At 51.8% G+C, this 19,599-nt stretch overlaps 1 protein-coding gene across 4 annotated transcripts in view; it reads left to right on the top strand.

The window, feature by feature from the left end:
- Positions 1–354: 354 nt before the first annotated feature.
- The window catches only part of DMAP1 (DNA methyltransferase 1 associated protein 1), a 52,698-nt gene continuing 33,453 nt past the window's right edge, over positions 355–19,599 (top strand). Inside the window, exons 1-4 of one of the 4 annotated variants that reach the window (XM_037907013.2) lie at positions 355–466; positions 4,658–4,767; positions 7,468–7,559; positions 8,663–8,858. In XM_037907013.2, the coding sequence (XP_037762941.1) occupies positions 4,666–4,767; positions 7,468–7,559; positions 8,663–8,858 (390 nt within the window). In that variant the 5' untranslated portion in view covers positions 355–466; positions 4,658–4,665. Of the gene's footprint in view, positions 467–2,190; positions 2,337–3,488; positions 3,514–4,657; positions 4,768–7,467; positions 7,560–7,794; positions 8,423–8,662; positions 8,859–19,599 lie in introns of those variants that run through there. The other 3 variants (XM_037907012.2, XM_043520796.1, XM_037907011.2) reach the window with 3 other exon arrangements.

Raw genomic sequence — 19,599 nt, 5'->3', positions numbered from 1 at the left:
CCATGGGGGCTCCAGGAAATACTCTATGAAAATTTAAGCCCAGGCTAGTTCCCTTAACTCCTTCTGCTGCGCTTGGCCATGGGGGAGCTGAGACGGGCGGGCGGGACTGGGGGGCTCAGGGGTGTGGAGGGGGGCGATGGGAAGCAGGGAGGAGTGGTACACAGGCAGGGGGGCAGCAGAGGTGGGCCGGGGGAGCAGTGTGTGCGAGGGGCTCCTCCTGAGAAGCAGCGCCCACTGGGCCGAGGGGGGGAAGGGCAAGGGCGCCCCTGGCGGTCAGTCCCGGTGCCAGGGGTGCGGGGACCCGGCCCCGAGGACCCCCCCCCCGTCCCAGGCTCCACCCCAGGGCTGCGGCTGCTCCCCTCGGGGCAGCGCTTCCAGCAGCCGGGACCCCGGCTCCAGACCCCGCTACGAGCCGCTCGCTGCTGGCCCGGCCTCTGGAGAAGGGGGTTTTACCCACGGAAGCTCCGTGAGTCTGCAGGGTGCCCCGGGCTCCCGCCACCGGGCCTCGGCCACCGCCTGCAGCCCCGACGGGGGCGGGCGGCTCGCGCCCCCAGCGCCCCCGGCTCCTGCAGAGGCCGGAGCGGGCCCGGGGCTGGAGGCGGGGGGCCCGGGGTGGGGGGCTCCCGTGCCGCAGCGGGGCCGGCCCCTGCCTCAGGCCGGGCCCCGAGCTCGCAGGACCCGGCTCTCGAGTCCCCGCAATGTCGGGCCCGATCCGGCGGGAACGTGACCCCAACAGCAGCCCCGGGAGCGACCGGGACCGGCCCGCCCTGGGGCCTCGGACAGACCCCGGGACTGCCCCCCCCCCGCCGTGCCCCGCCCCCGGGACTGCCCCCCCCCGCCGTGCCCCGCCCCCGGGACAGCCCCTCCCGCCGTGCCCCGCCCCGCCCCCGGGACAGCCCCCCCTCCGCCGTGCCCCGCCCCCGGGACAGCCCCTCCCGCCGTGCCCCGCTCCGCCCCTGGGACAGCCCCTCCCACCCCGCCCCCGGGACAGCCCCCCCTCCGCCGTGCCCCGCCCCCGGGACTGCCCCCCCCCGCCGTGCCCCACCCCCGGGACTGCCCCCCCCGCCGTGCCCCGCCCCCGGGACAGCCCCTCCCGCCGTGCCCCGCTCCGCCCCCGGGACTGCCCCCCCCTCCGCCGTGCTCCGCCCCGGGACAGCCCCTCCCGCCCCGCCCCCGGGACTGCCCCCCCCGCCGTGCCCCGCCCCGCCCCCGGGACAGCCCCCCCTCCGCCGTGCCCCGCCCCCGGGACTGCCCCCCCCCCCCGCCGTGCCCCGCTCCGCCCCCGGGACAGCCCCTCTCTCCGCCGTGCCCCACCCCCGGGACTGCCCCCCCCGCCGTGCCCCACCCCCGGGACTGCCCCCCCCGCCGTGCTCCGCCCCTGGGACAGCCCCTCCCGCCCCGCCCCCGGGACTGCCCCCCCCGCCGTGCCCCGCTCCGCCCCCGGGACAGCCCCCCCCGCCGTGCCCCGCCCCCGGGACAGCCCCCCCTCCGCCGTGCCCCCCCCCCGCCGTGCCCCGCCCCCGGGACAGCCCCTCCCGCCGTGCCCCGCCCCGCCCCCGGGACTGCCCCCCCTCCGCCGTGCTCCGCCCCCGGGACAGCCCCTCCCGCCCCGCCCCCGGGACTGCCCCCCCCGCCGTACTCCGCCCCCGGGACTGCCCCCCCCGCCGTGCCCCGCCCCCGGGACAGCCCCTCCCGCCCCGCCCCCGGGACTGCCCCCCCCGCCGTACTCCGCCCCCGGGACTGCCCCCCCCGCCGTGCCCCACCCCCGGGACTGCCCCCCCCGCCGTGCTCCGCCCCTGGGACAGCCCCTCCCGCCCCGCCCCCGGGACTGCCCCCCCCGCCGTGCCCCGCTCCGCCCCCGGGACAGCCCCCCCCGGCCCCCCCCCGCCGTGCCCCGCCCCCGGGACAGCCCCTCCCGCCGTGCCCCGCCCCGCCCCCGGGACTGCCCCCCCTCCGCCGTGCTCCGCCCCCGGGACAGCCCCTCCCGCCCCGCCCCCGGGACTGCCCCCCCCGCCGTACTCCGCCCCCGGGACTGCCCCCCCCGCCGTGCTCCGCCCCCGGGACAGCCCCTCCCGCCCCGCCCCCGGGACTGCCCCCCCCGCCGTACTCCGCCCCCGGGACTGCCCCCCCCGCCGTGCCCCGCCCCCGGGACTGCCCCCCCCCCGCCGTGCCCCGCCCCCGGCCCAGGCTCCGAAGCGGGCGGGCGCCGCGTTCCGTCCCGCTCACAGTCCGGGCACTTCCGGTTCGTGGCGGCGGAGACCGGAAGTGCATCTGGTCGGACCCGGTTCGTTGTGACACCAGCCCCGGCTCCGCTGACCCGGGTAGCACCGGCCCAGGTGGGGGGGGTCTGAGGATGGGGTCGGGTCCTGGGGGGAAGGGCTGGGGGGGTCTGAGGATGGGTTCGGGTCCTGGGGGGAAGGGCTGGGGGGGTCTGAGGATGGGGTCAGGGTCCTGGGGGGAAGGGCTGGGGGGGGTCTGAGGATGGGGTCGGGGTCCTGGGGGGTGGGGCTGGGGGGGGTCTGAGGATGGGGTCCTGGGGGGGATGAGCTGGGGGGGGGTCTGAGGATGGGGTCCTGGGGGGAAGGGCTGGGGGGGTCTGAGGATGGGGTCAGGGTCCTGGGGGGGTCTGAGGATGGGGTCAGGGTCCTGGGGGGATGGGCTGGGGGGGTCTGAGGATGGGGTCAGGGTCCTGGGGGGATGGGCTGGGGGGGGTCTGAGGATGGGGTCCTGGGGGGGATGAGCTGGGGGGGGTCTGAGGATGGGGTCAGGGTCCTGGGGGAAAGGGCTGGGGGGGGTCTGAGGATGGGGTCGGGGTCCTGGGGGGTGGGGCTGGGGGGGGTCTGAGGATGGGGTCCTGGGGGGGATGAGCTGGGGGGGGTCTGAGGATGGGGTCCTGGGGGGAAGGGCTGGGGGGGTCTGAGGATGGGGTCAGGGTCCTGGGGGAAAGGGCTGGGAATGGGGTCAGGGTCCTGGGGGAAAGGGCTGGGAATGGGGTCAGGGTCCTGGGGGAAGGGCTGGGGGGAGGTCTGAAGTTGGGGTTGGGCCCTAGGGGAAGGGCTGGGGGGAGGTCTGAAGTTGGGGTCGGAGTCCTGGGGGGAAGGGCTGGAGAGGTCTGAGGATGGGGTCAGGGTCCTGGGGCGTGGGGCTGGGGGGAGGTCTGAAGTTGGGGTCGGAGCCCTAAGGGGTGGGGTTGGACATAGGGTCTCTGGGCAGGGATTGAGGGAGTTTGCTCCTGAGGTGGGGCAGGGATTAGTGGGCCCTGGGGAATCTGTATCCAGGTGGGTGCCCTGAGAGATCACAGATGCAAGGCCAGAAAGGACCATTCTGATCATCACGTCTGACCCCTGTATAGCACGGGCCAGAGAGCTGCCCCCAAGAATTCCTGGAGCAGATCTGTTAGAAAAACATCCCATCGTGATTTGAAAATGGATCCACCAGGACCCAATGGGCCTTAATCACCACCTCAGCACCCTAGGAAATCCCAGCCAGTTTTAGCCCTGGGCTCTGACTGAGGTGTCATTTTGCATTTTCTCCTGTTGGTAAATCCCAAAGAGAAGCCAGCACTAGCAGCCTTTGCAGTGGGAGGGGGTCTGTACAGAGTGGAAGTCTGGGATCCAGGCAGGTAACAGGACTGATTGTCACACCCCATCCCATTTGGGCAAGTGGCAGCTTCTCACTTACCAGGATTTTTCTTCTTTTAAAAGTTTCTTTTTACTGAGCCCATGGGAAAGTAGCACAGCCATACTGGTGCCTGTGAGGAATGTGCTCTAATAAAAGTCGTCCTCTCTCAGCTGGCTGGGTGAACGGATGAGCAGTCATCCGCAGGAATCTTTTATACTCTTAGGAGATGAAGATCTAGGCGGGGATGTTTTAGCAATTTAACCATCATGTTTAAGATGGCTAGTCTCCCTGGAACCACTGGTTCAAATCTCAACAGCCCTGGATCCACAATAAATAAGTAGAATTCCAGGCACTTTATTGTGTGTGGAGCTTTGGATAAGACCTTACAAATGCCGGTCTTCTCTGCTCTGTGTGGGCACTAAAGATCCAGTGGGGTCACTGTCATGATAGCGAGAGAGCATTTGGCTAGAAATGTCCCCTTCTTCATTGTGTGACAGTGGGTGCCACCCCAGAGGTGGCTGCATCTCTGTTGGTGCAGTACATATAAAGTTGAAAATATTTGGTAAATTTTGCATTATTTTATGTTGGAAAAGTCATTTTTTCCCTCAGCTTGTCAGTAGTTTTAGACTTGACCTCTGTCCTCCGTGTCAAAATAATTTGGCCATTTTAAAGATATCTGAAGCATTTAGTGCTGGCCATTTTCAGAGACAGGTTATTGGGCTAGAAATACCTTGGTGTGAGCCAGTATGGTGATGTCTCTGTTCTCTTCCAGGAACAGGTACCCCTCACTGGTACCCCTCATTTTCTATTGCTAAGCATTTGAAGAACAAAGTCCATTTTAGAATCAAATAAAATGTCTGCTGAACGAGGATGAATGACTTGGTCTGTTTGCCCTGTGGGGAGGACGGGCAAGGGCTGCTGGACACTGGAGAGGGATGAGCAAAGTGGTTCATTTTTCAGAGGACAATCTGCATGTATGCCCTGTGGATGCCTGTTTGTAGGGCTCTTGTTTTGACAGCTGTGTTTCTGCCCCCAGAGAGCAAGATGGCGACGGGCGCAGATGTGCGGGATATTCTGGAGCTGGGGGGTGTGGAGTCAGAGAACACGGGAACCATCAATAAGAAGGACATCATCAATTCTGATAAGGTACTGGGTTATGGGCCTGAACTCTTTGCCCTAGACACCAACTTGAAAATCACACTTGTGTCTGAAAACTTTTTACCTACTGTTCTCACAAGTGTCATCTCAAATGACTATAACTGAAAGAGACTGAAGGAAAACAAATATTTCTTACTATTAAAGTTGTTGACTTGGGGCATTTCCATAGAGTATATGGCATCTTACATGTACGTCCATTTCCTGGCTTCCCTGTATCTTCAGTTACCCATCTCCTTGTTTTCTGGAGGGTTGTGTTCACAGAATCACTATTTTGTTAGAAATCTAAACAGTCAAATGCCAAATGTCTGGCAAACTCAAGAAGGGATGGCTTTGAGGTTAAGGCGTTGAAAATGGGACTTGGGAGACCCTGAGCTACGTCTCTGTCTTGACCACAGGATGTGTGTGTGACCTTGGGCAAGTCATTTAGGCCTTATCTGTATTTGCGCTGTACCCCAGTTTCCCACCTGTTAAATGAGTATAATATTTCTTCCATACTTCACAGGGGCATTGTTGTGCTTAGACGCTATGGGGATGGGACAATATAAACAGAGAGATGGACAGGAACTCCAGATCCAAGAGAACCAAGACTGTAGCATAGGTCCCAGACTGCGCAATTTGAGATGAAACTATATAATTATAAAATGCCATCACACTCAAAGCACTCCCCAGCCACTGTTTCCTCTCCATTGAAATGTCTGTCTCCACACAGAAGTGCAGCTCCCTGGGGCTGCCTTCTCATCAGTGCAAAGACTAATATAACTGGTAGTACTGAAAACTGGTGAGAGAATGTGCATGATTGGAGTGTTAAAATCACTAGCTATGACCTGTGCATGAAGGACAGAGTGGATAAAAGAATTGTGGGGTGGCACTCTGCCTTAAAGACCCCATTACTTGTTTGAAAGTTATTGATAACTCAGATCCACAGGATCTTGAAAGCATAAGGATCAATGTGCTAACTAACAAAGCCGGGAACAGGGTATTGGTGTGGATCTGTTATATGCCACCAGTGGAAACCAGAGACCAGGATGAGTTACTCCTTAAACACCTGTCTGTAATGTGTGGAAAGATAAATAGCGTTATGGGGAAATTCAGTTTGGGAGACACACTTTAGAGGTCTTATGCAGCCAGTAGTAAAACACCACTAGTTTTTCCAAAAATTATAGATGATCATTTTCTAATGCAAAAGTAACTTGAGGTAACTCTATGTTAGACATCATTATGACAAATAAAGATGAATTTATCAATGGGCTGGAAGTTGGTGTTTGCCTAGGGACCAGTGATCATGACATGATTACATTCAATATGAGCAAATAGAGGACAGCACCAACCAGTAATGTGTACACTTGGTGCTTCCAAAGGGTTAATTTCCCAAAGCTGAGGAAAAATATGGGAAAAATTGATTCAGAGGAAATATATAGACAGAAAAATTTAAATGAAAATTGGGAGTTTTAAAAGAAGTGTATTAGATGGCCAAAAAGCCACAATCAAGAAAGAGGACAACTGATTAAAATCCCATCCTAGCTCCATGACAGAGTGAAGGCAGCAGTCGTGGGGAAGCAACATATGACAAATGGAGTAAACGGGAAATAGATAATCAATATAAGTTAGGAAGCTATCAAAAGTAGAAAATTGATAAGGGAAGCTAAAGTCATAAGGGAAAACTCCACAGCTGGCAGGGCTAAGGAAAATAAAGAGTTTTTAAAGTATATTAGTAACAGAAGAAATTCCAAGAATGGTATAGGCCCATTACTAGGTGAAGATGTAAAACTGTTAATGATGCAGAAAAGGTAGAAGTATCCAATAAATATTTCTGTTCTGTGTTTGGAAAGATGCATGACAATGAAGTAGTTTCCAGTACGTTAGTAACTAAGGAGGGTGTTAAACAATATCTCCTAGAAATAAATACTTAAAAATCAAGAGGCCTGGATATTTTGCAACAAAGAGTCCTAAAAGAGTTGTCTTGAGGAGATCTCTGGCTCACTGATGTTCATTTTTATAACTCTTGGAATACTGGGATAACGCCAGAAGAGTAGAAGAGCTCTAATGTCCCAATATTCAAAAAGTGCTAGCTGGAGGAGTAGGGAGGTGACTTTATCTCTGTAGACGGCACTGGTGAGATCGATACGGGAATACTGGGTCCAGTTCTAGTGCCCACATTTTAAAAAAGATGTTGAAAAACTGGAGAGGGTGCAGAAAAGAGCAACAAAAATTATTTGAGGGCTGGAGAAAATGCCTTACTGTGAGAGACTTTAAGAGCTCAGTCTGTTTAGTGTATGAAGAGGAAGACTGAGAGGTGACATGATTACAGTGTATAAGCACCTTCCTGGGGAGAAAATTCCGGGTAGTAAAAGGCTCTTTAATCTAGCAGAGAAAGGCAGAACAAGGACCAATGGCTGGAGGTGGAAGCCAGACAAATTCAGTGAGAAGTAAGACACACATTTTTAACAGTGAGCATGATTAAACCACTGGAACAAACTACCAAGGGAAGTGGTGGATTTCCCATCTCCTGATGCTTTCAGATCAAGACGGGATACCTTTCTGAAAGCCAAACGCAAGTTATTGGGCTCCATACAGGGATAACTGGGTGAAATATAATAGCCGGTGATATATAGAAGAAGTCAGTCTGTGTGATCTAATGGTCTCTTCTGCCTTAAACTCTCAATCTGTAACCAAAATCTTCTGTTTCAGAAAAAATCCAAGAAATCATCTGAGACGCTGACATTTAAGAGGCCGGAGGGGATGCACCGAGAGGTTTATGCGCTTCTCTACTCCGATAAAAAGTAAGCATCTCTGGTTAGTGTTCTGCACAGTTTCATGGGAGAACTGGCACCCACCAATGGCTCCAGTCTGTCAGTGCCTGGCCTAGTCACACTTGGAATCTTTGACAATCCAGCCCCTAAAATTTAGCACCTTCAGTCTCATCTCCTCCAGGCTTTTTATCATTTTTGTTTCTCTTGTTTATATTTTCTTTCTCATTCCAGAATGGGGAGGCTGTGCTCTGTCCATGTGATGAGAAAAGTGCAGTCACTCCAGAGCTGCATCACCTGGGGCAGCATATATGCCCTTTTGTATCTAATTCCCCTGTGTGTGCCACCGGGAGCAACACCAGCTTTTATTTCCGCAAGTGTTATGCTGCAACCTCATAGACTTTAAGATCAGAAGGGACCATCATGATCTAGCCTGACCTCCTGCACATTGCTCATTGCACAGAACCTCACCCTGTAACGGACCCTTAACTTTTGGCTAAGTTACTGACATCCTCAACTCATGATCTAAAGACTTCAAGTTTATGGAGAATCCCCCATTTACACTAGTTTAAACCTGAAAGTGACCCATGCCCCATGCTGCAGAGGAAGGCAAAACCCCCTCAGGGTTTCTTCCAATGTGACCAGGGGGAAAATTCCTTCCTAACCCCAAATATGGCATTTGCTATGGACTGTGCTATTGGCCCAGAGGTCTCTAGCACTGTCAGCTTTCCAGACAACTCTTCCTTTCAAACGCCTCCATGCTGTTTGTTCCATCTCCAGGTCCAGGCATGTGACTTTCCATTGACACACAATGAATCTCACCTGGCTAGCAGGCTCTGCACCCTCATCACTCTTTATACCGTGGTGGCTTTGACTCCCCTTTGGAGCTCTCAGTGGTGAGCTTGAGTTGATTCAGGGCGATTGCGGGGTGGATGCTGTTGTGTGACCCAAAGCCAGAATGTCACCCCGGAGCTATGTGTGGTGTCTGCGTCCTGGGGGGTGCAAAACCAGGAATGGGGCTTGAACCCTGGTCTCCTGCACTACCTACCGCACTGCCAGGATCCATGGCAAAGACTCTCCAGAGGAGTGCAGTGCGGACTGCTGCTTCTCTCAGCCGGGCCTTCTCTCCTCCGCAGGGATGCACCTCCTCTGCTGCCCAGTGACACGACGCAGGGCTACCGCACAGTCAAGGCAAAGCTGGGCTCCAAGAAAGTGCGGCCCTGGAAGTGGATGCCTTTCACCAACCCTGCGAGGAAAGATGGGGCCATGTTCTACCACTGGAGGAGGGCCGCAGAGGAGGGAAAGGATTACCCCTTCGCCAGGTTCAATAAAGTAAGTGGGAGCATGTGGGGATGGGGGAAGTGGACAGGCTGGCTGTCATTACGCAGCAGGGAGCTACCCTCTGCACAGTGTCTCAGATGAGAGCCTGAGAAGCCCCTTCCTTCCACACAGGGACTCGCGCTATATTGGGCAGTAGCATTTTCAATTGCAGTCTGGCCTGCGACCTCAGGCTGCAGTCTCACCTGATCCTTCTAGCTCAGTGGGTTTGGAATGGGATCCGAGCTTGGCAGTACGGCCTTGGTGCTCCAGGGAGTGCTGTGGGTGATTCAATAGGGGGCAGCGTTGTTCCCTCTGCGTCAGCACTGACTCAGAGCCCCATCATGGATCTCGGGGCTGCTGTGTAGCAAGAGGGCTCATGTCTTGAATGAGACTTAAAGACAAGGTCTTTACCCTTGTCACCCTGGATCACGTGGCAAATTTTGGGTGTTGGCTGCAGTTTCCTTGCCAAATTCCAACACAAATAATTACGTTCCACCTACCTGAAATTTCCACTGGGGTTTTGGTTGGGTGTGGTACAGTTAGTGTTCCATGTTTTCAGTTTTTATTTTTATTTTATTTTTTTACAAATATCTGGAAACTTTTCAGTGTTTATTTTCCAAACATTAAAACTGGGATGAAATTGGGTTACAAATAAAAAAATAGGGGGCGGGCGGAGGGGGCCGGGAACTTTTATAATATCCACATTTTACGACTATAATTTAAGATGTTTTTTTTAAATGTTTAAAGGTGTATTTTGTCTCTCAGAGCTAGTAGCTTGTCCAGAAATCCTGGTTTGTGTACGCTCAGGTAATGGTCTTCAAAAGTCTCCTCACTCATGTTGAGCCTCTTGCTGTCTTGGAGGTAGTGCCACTTTGAAAATAAGCACTCTGCATCGGTAGAATCAGGGGGTGCACTCCCTCCATGCCACTTTGGTGATGTTGGGAAGTGTGTCTGGATGACAGTTCCACAAAGCCAGCACATCCAGTTTTGCATTGTCAGGGGTGGGCAAATTCACGTGAGTAGTAAATTCCCCTTTCAGATTTAAAATTTCCTCTTTAGTGGTAAATGGTTGAAACACTCTGGCATAACAATCATAGTCTGCTGTAAAATTCAACTGGAGGAAGGGGTGCAACACCTGGATAACATTGCAAAAAGAACCTTTGGCACCAAACACTTTGAGGTTCAGATTACGGGCCACGGTCATCTCCCATTTCTCTCTGGGTGTTGTGTCGAAGGTTTTAAATAATTTTTTGTTTTCTCATGTTCTGGGGTCAGAAGGATTTCTAGAAACAGCTGGGTTTTCTCGCTGTATCTTTCTCCTTCAGCTTTTGTGCTTAATTCAATTGAGACTTTGGTTAGCATGATCCGGTAAACGTCTGTATTGGCAAACGTGTTGGCAGTAGTCAGAGAAAACTCCAGTGTTTCTGTGTGTCACGCAGTGATTGCAAGTTTTCAACAGCGACCATTACCCTAGTGCACAGAATCTCACAGTCACCCTGGTTATCTGCCCATCTCTTCAGAGTTTTTCTTTAGAACCAACAAACTTGGGCTGATCTCGGAGATGCAGTGGCACACTCTACACATGATTTACACGGCAGGCAGTGAAGTACAAGCTCATCTACTGATGTGGCCCAACCATGGTGGGTAAACAGCAGTCGGCTTTGCGCTCGTCTCACACTGTGTAAAACACAGCCTTCAGCCTGTTCGCATGCTTGAAAACGGCCCCAAATCCGGAGATGCAAGATTTCACGTCTTTCATTTCCTCTGTAGCAGTTGCTGCTGACAGCGCAATGTTAATCAGAGGAGAAGACAGGTAATACATAGCAGCTCCGGTTTCTGATGGAGTTTAATCTCTATGCCAGCTTAGCTATGCAGGAAGCAGAATCTGCGTTAGTTGTGGCCACGTTTTCCCAAGTTAGTTGGTGCATCTCAAACATGCCAGTTATTGCTGACAGCCGTTTTGTCGATGCAGCAGAGGGGATGAATGTCACGTCGGCACAAAGCAATGCGGGTTTATTCGCTTTGAAATCAAAACCTGAAAACAAAAGGCCAAGAATCGGACGGTCCAAAGCATCAAGGAGACTTGTCAAAAATCAGACTAGGCAGCACATTTCCATCAAGTCGTTCCATCGGTTTAGGTGCTACCGCGTTGCCGTTTTCTTTCAGGTACTTACGAGTGAGGTTGTCTGCGTTAGGAAGGGTTTTGTAGCTGGACAGGATTGTCGTATAAAGTCATCAATAGGCTCCTCTGCAATTAACAGCGGTCGTTGGGTGAAACAAAGAGCACGTACAGATTCATTGACACAATCGTGCTGTGTCCTCCCTTTTGTTAAAGCCCTGGTAAAAGCCCCTGATATTGACTGTTGGTCCTGAAGCTCGCTTTCTTCTTTAAGCTTCTTGTGTTGCTTGCTTTTGACTTTGACATGCTCCTTTATCCTGTCAGCATGACCACTGACCTCAGTGCTGCAGTATTTGCAGCACAATGCATCCTCTTTGCGCCTGTCTTTACTTTCCTTGGAAAGTTGGAAAGCACTGCTTTTCTTGTTGGTATTCGGGCATAGATTTGTGGTTTTTGCCCCATGTTTGCCTTTTTACCTTATCTTTACCTGTGGAGGATTGATTGTTTAAATTCAGCACCGCACTAAACGGACAGGCAGGCAGCATCTCTTTGTGAGCCAATCATAGTGCTATATTAACATTGCTTGATTTTTCCGACCTCCACCGTGTGTGTGTTCTGGGTTGTACACTGCGGAACTGCTTCATTCTCAGAGCCGCAGCACACAACCATCACGTAAAGTGTTAGTATTTAACAAAAATAAGTACCCCTAAGAATGGCCAGACTGGGTCAGGTCAAAGGTCCATCTAGCCCAGTATCCTGTCTGCCGACAGTGGCCAATGCCAGGTGCCCCAGAGGGAATGAACAGAACAGGGAATCATCGAGTGATCCATCCCCTGTCGCCCATTCCCAGCTTCTGGCAAACAGAGGCTAGGGACACCATCCCCGCCCATCCTGGCTAATAGCCATTGATGGACCTATCCTCCATGAACTTATCTAGTTCTTTTTTGAACACTGTAATAGTCTTGGCCTTCACATCATCCTCTGGCAAAGAGTTGCACAGGTTGACTGTATGTTGTGTGAAAAAATACTTCCTTTTGTTTGTTTTAAATCTGCTGCCTATTCATTTTATTTGGTGACCCCTAGTTCTTGTGTTATGAGAAGGAGTAAATAACACGTATTTACTTTCTCCACATCAGTCATGATTTTATAGATCTCTATCATATCCCACCTTAGTCATCTCTTTTCCAAACTGAAAAGTCCCAGTCTTATTAATCTCTCCTCATACGGCAGCCATTCCATAACCCTAATCATTTTTGTTGCCCTTTTTTGAATGTTTTCCAAGTCCAATAGATCTTTTTTGAGATGGGCCGACCACATCTGCATGCAGTATTCAAGCTGTGGGCGAACCATGGATTGATATAGAGGCAATATGATATTTTCTGTCTTATTATCTATCCCTTTCTTAATGATTCCCAACATTCTGTTCCCTTTTTTGACGACTGCTGCACATTGAGTGGATGTTTTCAGAGAACTCTCCACAGTGACTCCCAGTCCCAAGATCTCTTTCTTGAGTGGTAACAGCTAATTTAGACCCCATCATTTTATATGTATAGTTGGGATTATATTTTCCAATGTGCATTACTTTATATTTATCAACATTGAATTTCATCTGCCATTTTGTTGCCCAGTCACCCAGTTTTGTGAGATCCTTTTGTAGCTCTTCGCAGTCTGCCCGGGACTTAACTATCTTGAGTAGTTTTGTATCATCTGCAAATTTCGCCACCTCACTGTTTACCCCTTTTTCCAGATCATTTATGAATATGTTGAATAGGACTGGGCCCAGTACAGACCCCTGGGGAACACCACTATTTACCTCTCTCGATTCTGTATCATCCGTTTATTTCTACCCTTTCTTTCCTATCTTAACCAGTTAGGAATCCATGAGAGGACCTTCCCTCTTATCCCGTGACAGCTGACTTTGCTTAACAGCCTTTGGTGAGGGGCCTTGTCAAAGGCTTTCTGAAAGTCTAAGTACACTATGTCCACTGGATCCCGCTCGTCCACATGCTTGTTGAGCCCCTCAAAGAATTCTAGTAGATTGGTGAGGCATGATTTCCCGTTACAAAAACCATGTTGACTCTTCCCCAACAAATTATGTGCATCCATCTGTCTGACAATTTTGTCCTTTACTATAGTTTCAACCAGTTTGCCCGGTACTGAAGTCAGGCTTACCGGCCTGTAATTGCCGGGATCACCTCTGGAGCCCTTTTTAAAAATTGGCGTCACATTAGCTATTCTCCAGGCAATTGGTACAGAAGCTGATTTAAATGATAGGTTACAAACTACAATTAGTAGCTCTGCAGTTTCACATTCGAGTTTATTCAGAACTCTTGGGTGATACCATCTGGCCCTGGTAACTTATTACTTTTAGTTTATCAGTTTGTTCCAAAACCTCCTCTAATGACACCTCAATCTAGGACAGTTCCTCAGATTTGTCACCTAAAAAGAATGGGTCAGATTTGGGCATTTCCCTCACATCCTCAGCCATGAAGGCCGATGCAAAGAATTCATTTCGTTTCTCCGCAATGGCCTTATCGTCCTTGAGTGCTGCTTTAGCACCTCGATCGGCCAGTGGCCCCTTTGGTTGCTTAGCAGCTTCCTACTTCTGATGCACTTACGCATATTTTTGCTATTACTTTTTGAGTCTTTGGCGAGCTGTTCTTCAAATTCTTTTTTGGCGTTCCTAGTTATATACTTAATTTGCCAGAGTTTATTTTTCTATTTTCCTCACTATTAATGTTTCTTTCTATTTCCTTTCTATTTTCCTCACTAGGATTTAACTTCCACTTTTGAAAGCATGCCTATTTGTCTCTCACTGCTTCTTTCACTTTGTTGTTTAGCCACGGTGGTGCTTTTTTGGTTCTCTTACTATGTTTTGTAATGTGGGGTATACATCTAAGTTGAGCCTCTATTATGGTGTCTTTAAAAAGTTTCCATGCAGCTTGCCGGGATTTCAACGTTTGGCGCCGTACCTTTTAATTTCTGTTTGCCTTCCCTTTTTTGAGTAGCTCCCCTTTCTGCAATTAAATGCTACAGTGTTGGGCCGCTGTGAGGCTTTCCCCTCACAGCGGGGATGTTAAATTTCATTACTTTATGGTCATGGTTACCAAGCGGTCCTGCTCTATTCACCTCTTGGACCTGATCCTGTGCTCCATTTAGGACTAAATCAAAAATCCAAAAAAATTGAGTGAATTGATAAATGGATGTAAATCAGTAAAAATTGAACTCCATTAATTAAAAAAACCTGATAATTTATGGGTAAAAGTGGAAAATGCGGAGCACTAAGTGCAGTTTACTTTGCTTCCTGTCCTAGGGTGCGTAGCTGGCGTTAGTCGCAAACTGTCCAATTTGAAATGTTGCTGTGCTTTGTTATAAATAGGTGCTGTCTTCTGTGTCAGACATGACTGTGGTTCAGTGGCTAGTGTTTTTATGTAAATATATGTAAAACCCACAAAAAAGTGCTAAAAGAACATTATTAAGGTTGCAAAGTCAAGCACAGAAGAGCTAGGAAATGCCAGAATTAAGGTTGCCTCGGCAACCTTAATTCGGCCCCCTTGCTCAAGTGCTTACAATAGTCATTAGTGACACGATCACATACTCGTTTTTTCCATAGGACCCATAGGATCAGGGTGAATGAGGCTCACTTCCTGAGCAGCTGTTCATTGTGTCGCCCCATGCCTTACTCACAGCACACTATTCAAACTCTGCTCTGAAGACAGAATGACTGCTTTCCTCCTGGGCTTTGCTATGTTGCACATTACTACAGTATCTTAGTATTTCACAGGCATTAATGAATTTATATTCACAACACCCTCTGAGGTGATGGGGTGGTGTTTTCCCCGTTTTACAGTTGGGAAACTGAGGCACAGAGAGGTTAAAATCCAAAAGTATCCACTAATTCTGGGTGCCCAATGTGAGACAGCTTGGACCTGATTTTTCAGAGTATTTAACATGATATAGCACTTTAGATGTTCCAAACACAGCTCCCACGGACCTCAGCTGCAGCTGATTGCTCCGTACCTCTGCAAATCAGACCCCAGAGTCTCAAGTCAGGCACCAGAAATGAGGAACACACAGGGACCCTGTGAAAAGTTTGGATTAAGTGACTTGCCCGACATCACACAGGAACTCTGTGTCAGGAGCAGGGAGAGAATCCAGTTCCCCAGGGCAGCATTCAGCTCCTTTACCATGAGACCATCCTTTCTCTTCCTGCAACAAACGGGGCCAGGTCCTACAGACAACAGCCTCCTTCAGTGCACAGCCCTGATTCGTCCCCAGGGCAGGGCCAGCCTGTGCCAAATGAGGCAGGGTCCTGTGGAGAAATAATGTGTGACCATGTAATTAAAGACTATATCCTGCATATCCACAAGAGGCAACCAGAACTCTGGCGTTTCCTAACTTTGGAGGGCTGGACTTTGCCACATTCATAATATTCTTTTAGTGCCGTTTTTGTGTGTGTCATTTCCTAGGTTTTAAAAGCAAACTGAAGAAACAGATTTAATCACCTGGCATCATATTGACACCCCCACACGTCGTCAGCAGGGTTGGAACCTTTAGATCCTCCACACACACCTCTGCCACTGAGCTAAGAGAGTAACTGATAGAGGATGGCAACCTACTACCTACTACGGTCAGGCTTGACAAAGCCCTGGCTGGGCTGATTTAGTCGGGGATCGGTCCTGCTTTGAGCAGGGGGTGGGACTAGATGACCTCCTGAGGTCCCTTCCAACCCTGATATTCTAGGATTCTATGATACTACTGCTACCTGGACCAGCACCAGAGGGGGATAAAACACTTTGCCAGTGCGTTGCACAGGTTTTGCTGAGGGCGGAGGAATGGTGAGACTCAGGATTGTTGGGTCCCATTCCAGGCTCTGGAGGGGAGTGTGCTCTAGTGGGTGCAGACTCTTTTGTCCCTTTTCTCCCCAAGCTTGACCCCTTTTGCCTGTCTCCTTTCCCCTTAGTCTTTTCATCACAGTCTCAGTTCCTCCTGCTTAGGCCCTCGTTTGATCTCTCTCCCTCCCTCCCTCCCACCAGGTTCTCCATCCCCACTTGCTTCCAGACCCCTCTCCAATCTCAGTGCACTCCCTCCGCTCGATTTCGTGTCAGCCTGCCGAGCTCCATGCAAAAAACCCCACTAAGGAGTCAGGCAGCTGCATTCCCCAGGAATTGCCAGACTGGAGCAGACCCAGGGTTCATCCGGCCCAGGGTCCTGTCTCCAGCAGCGGGCAGTGCCAGACGCTTCAGAGCTAAAACCCCTGGGGTGGGAGATTTGAGGAATAGCCTGCTGCTGCTGTTTTAATTATTTATCATTTATGCTGCAGGCGCCGAGAGGCCCATTCAGGGCCCAATTGTGCTGAGTGCTGGGCAGAATGCATCGTAAGTGACAGCCCCTGCCCCAAAGGGAAGCTTTTCCCTGCTTCCTGCCATTTAGTGGTCATCTTATGCCATGAAACACAAGGGTTTCCCCCTCTACCTGAGCTAACATGACTGGCTGCTCTCAGTACCCATATATGGGTTTAATGGGTCTTAGAATCCTGCTAGGCTCTTATCAATGAGATCTGGTGGAGGTGAGTTCACCGGTTGGTTAATTTGTTTGATAAGCAAGCTTTTCCTTTTTTCCCTTTGAAATTTTCTACCTTTCCCTTTACCTGAGTGTCCCCCCATTCTTGCATAAATAGAAAACCTGATCTCCCTTCTCTGTCCTCGTCATTAAGTTGTATTTCTCTCAGGGAGTGAACAGTGAAGTGGCGAAATTTGCAGATGTTACAAAATTATTCAAGAGCTCATAAAACCAGAGGACGGGGCAACAAAACGGCAGATGAAATTCAACACTGATAAGTGAAAAGTAATGCACATTGGAAAATGTAGTCCCAACTATGCATACAAACTGATGGTTCTAAATTAGCTGTTACCTCTCAAGGAAGAGATCTTGGAGTCACAGCGGACAGTTCTCCAAAAACTTCCCCTCAATGCACAGCAGTGGTCAAGAAGGCTAACAGAATATTAGGAAAGGGATAGAAAATAAGACAAAAGAAATCATAATACCACGATATAAATCTATGGTACACCCATACCTTGAATACTGTGTCTAGTACTGGTTGCACCATCTGAAAAAGGATATGGTGGAACTGGAGAAGGTTCAGAGAAGGGCAACAAAGATGATGAAGGGTGTGGAATGGCTTCCATGTGAGGAGAGACTAAAGGGATTAGGGCTGTTCATTTAGAAAAGAGACAACAAAGGGGGAATGTGATAATGTCTATAAAATCATGACTGGTGTGGAAAAAGTGGATAGAGAAGTATTATTTACCCTTTCTCACAATACAAAAACCAGGAGTCACCCAATGAATAGGGAGCAGGTTTAGGAGGAAGAACTTTTTCACACAATGCACAATCAATCTGTGGAACTCATTGCTGTGGGATGTTGTGATAGTCAAAAGTATACCTGGGTTCAAAAAAGAACTAGATCAATTCATGGAGGGTCCATCAGTGGGCATTAGCCAAGATGGTCAGGGATGCAACCCCATGCTCTGGGGACCCTAAACCTTTGAGTACCAGAAGCTGGGAGTGGAAGACAAGGGTGGGCCACTCCAGCTGCTCTGTTCTGTGTGCTCCCCCTGAAGTCCTGGCACTGGTCACTGTCAGAGAGACAGGGTACTGGGCTAGATGGACCATTGGTCTGATCCAGTGTGCCCATTCTTATGTTCTCATTCGTCCCCTCTCTGAGCTAATCATTCCTAGTCTTTTCATCTAATCATTCTTGCTCCCCGCCTCAGAACCCCATCTCCTTTTGCTGTCTCTCTGTTGAGATGGGTGACCAGAAGTGGAGAGTGTTCCAAATGAGCAGTAGCCCTAGTGGTTACCGGGTCTGGAAGTGACCAAGACCTGGGTAATATCCATATCACAATCTTCTTGCCATGCAGCGAGGAGGGAAAGCCTCGTTCGCAGCTGCTACTGATTGGAACTCCGGGAGAAGCCAAAAACCCAGCAGGGCTCCAAACTTGTGCTCCTTGTTCTGAGGGCAGATACAGCCCCCTGAACTGAAGGAGCAGATACAACATCTGCCGTCTGGAGGGGCCGTTCCCATCTCACTTCAATCCTGTCCACTCAGCCAGCCATCACCCAAGCCCAGCACTTGACCGGCACTGCACTGTCTGGGCCTTTGAGAGGTGTGAGAGCGGAGTGTTGTCAGCCTGCTGCTATGCTGTAGCCAGGCCTCCTCCAGTGCTCTACTGGAGCACAAGTCTGGCGGGGCATGCCATGGGCAGCACACCAGCGTCCCCGTACGGTCCCTGGTGTCAGGCTGCTGACAGATACCAGGCCAGCACATGGACACCGGTGCCAGGAGGTGGCCACCAGCCATCAAGACCAGGGCAGTCTCTGTGCCTCTCCCAGGTCTAAAGCCAGAAGAAAAGGAGGTCAGGGAAATGTGAGGAAGGGTCCAGGGACTGTCAGCTCTGCCTCGTCAGCACCTTTCTGCAGGCCGGGGTACTTCTGTGGCCCCATTCCCATAATATTTGAGCACCTCACAGTCTTGAGTGTATTTCTCCTCTTGGCACCGCCATGAGACAGGGCGGCAGGTGAGGCACGGAGAGCCTGAGTGACTGGCCCATGGTCACACGGGAAGTCTGGCAGAGCAGGGACTTGAACCCTCATCTCCTGTGTTGGTGCCCTAACCTGCAAAGGGTTCAGTGATTGGGCAGCAATTGGCAGGGCTGTCAAGCCGATTCACAAGGTGACGTCCGGGTACCCACAGTTGACCTTTGAGGGGTGCTGGCATTGTGCCCACTCGCAAGGGGCACTGATAATCTCTGCCACTGACGCACCCAAAATACCCCTGCCAGGTGTTAGCAGGTACCATGGATGGGCCAGAATGCCAGGCTGGAGCCTGGCTCTCCTCAGTGAGTGTATCTGTGCGGTGAAGCGCTCTGGGATCCCCCGGCCAAAAAGCGCTCTCGCAGTGGGAGGCTCTGAGAAATTCAGAGCCACCTACTCATGCCGGCCATCCTGCTGCGGCACGGCACTGAGCTAACACAGCCAGGACGTGGCCTCGCCTCCGCCCCACTTCTCACAATTCAAAAGAGAGTCCACTGTTCTCGCGAGCCATTTCTGGTGGGGCCAGCAGCTTGTGTTTCAGAGACACCGCGCCATCAGAGAATAGCAGTCCCTGGGCGGGGTAGCTGTTCCCTAGAGATGAGAGGCTCTGGGGCCCATTCCGAAATTGGTGAGCCAGCCACTCTCTTCTCCTCCATTCCCCAGCCTGGTCCGGGTTGGTAGTTCTCACCCATTCCCAGCCCCTGTATCCTTTAGACTCAAGTAAATGATCCCACTGTCTGGGTGTCCCATAAGCCGTCTGAGGCAGCGCTCTTGCCCTGATTTCCGTGGTTAAGAGATGCTTTCTGAGTGCAGTGAGGTTTGCCCAGTGCCCGGCCAGTTGACAGGCTGCCTCCCCGTGCCCAGGCAGACCTGTCACTCGTGAACAGAAGGGGCTGCCCCTCAGAGATGCTGCACTGAGGTGGCTGGAGCTGGGGCAGAAGCTCTGTATGCTTGGCCTGGGGCTTGGCAGGGGATCTGGGTTTCCAGGGGAGGGTGTGCTGCTCAGATGCCCAGCACCGGGGGCCTATTAAAATGTGT

This window comes from Chelonia mydas, chromosome 8, assembly GCF_015237465.2.
Source record: "Chelonia mydas isolate rCheMyd1 chromosome 8, rCheMyd1.pri.v2, whole genome shotgun sequence".
Lineage (NCBI taxonomy): Eukaryota > Metazoa > Chordata > Testudines > Cheloniidae > Chelonia > Chelonia mydas.
The sequence above is the reverse complement of the archived record's forward strand: the minus strand, read 5'-3'. Positions and strand labels throughout refer to the sequence as shown.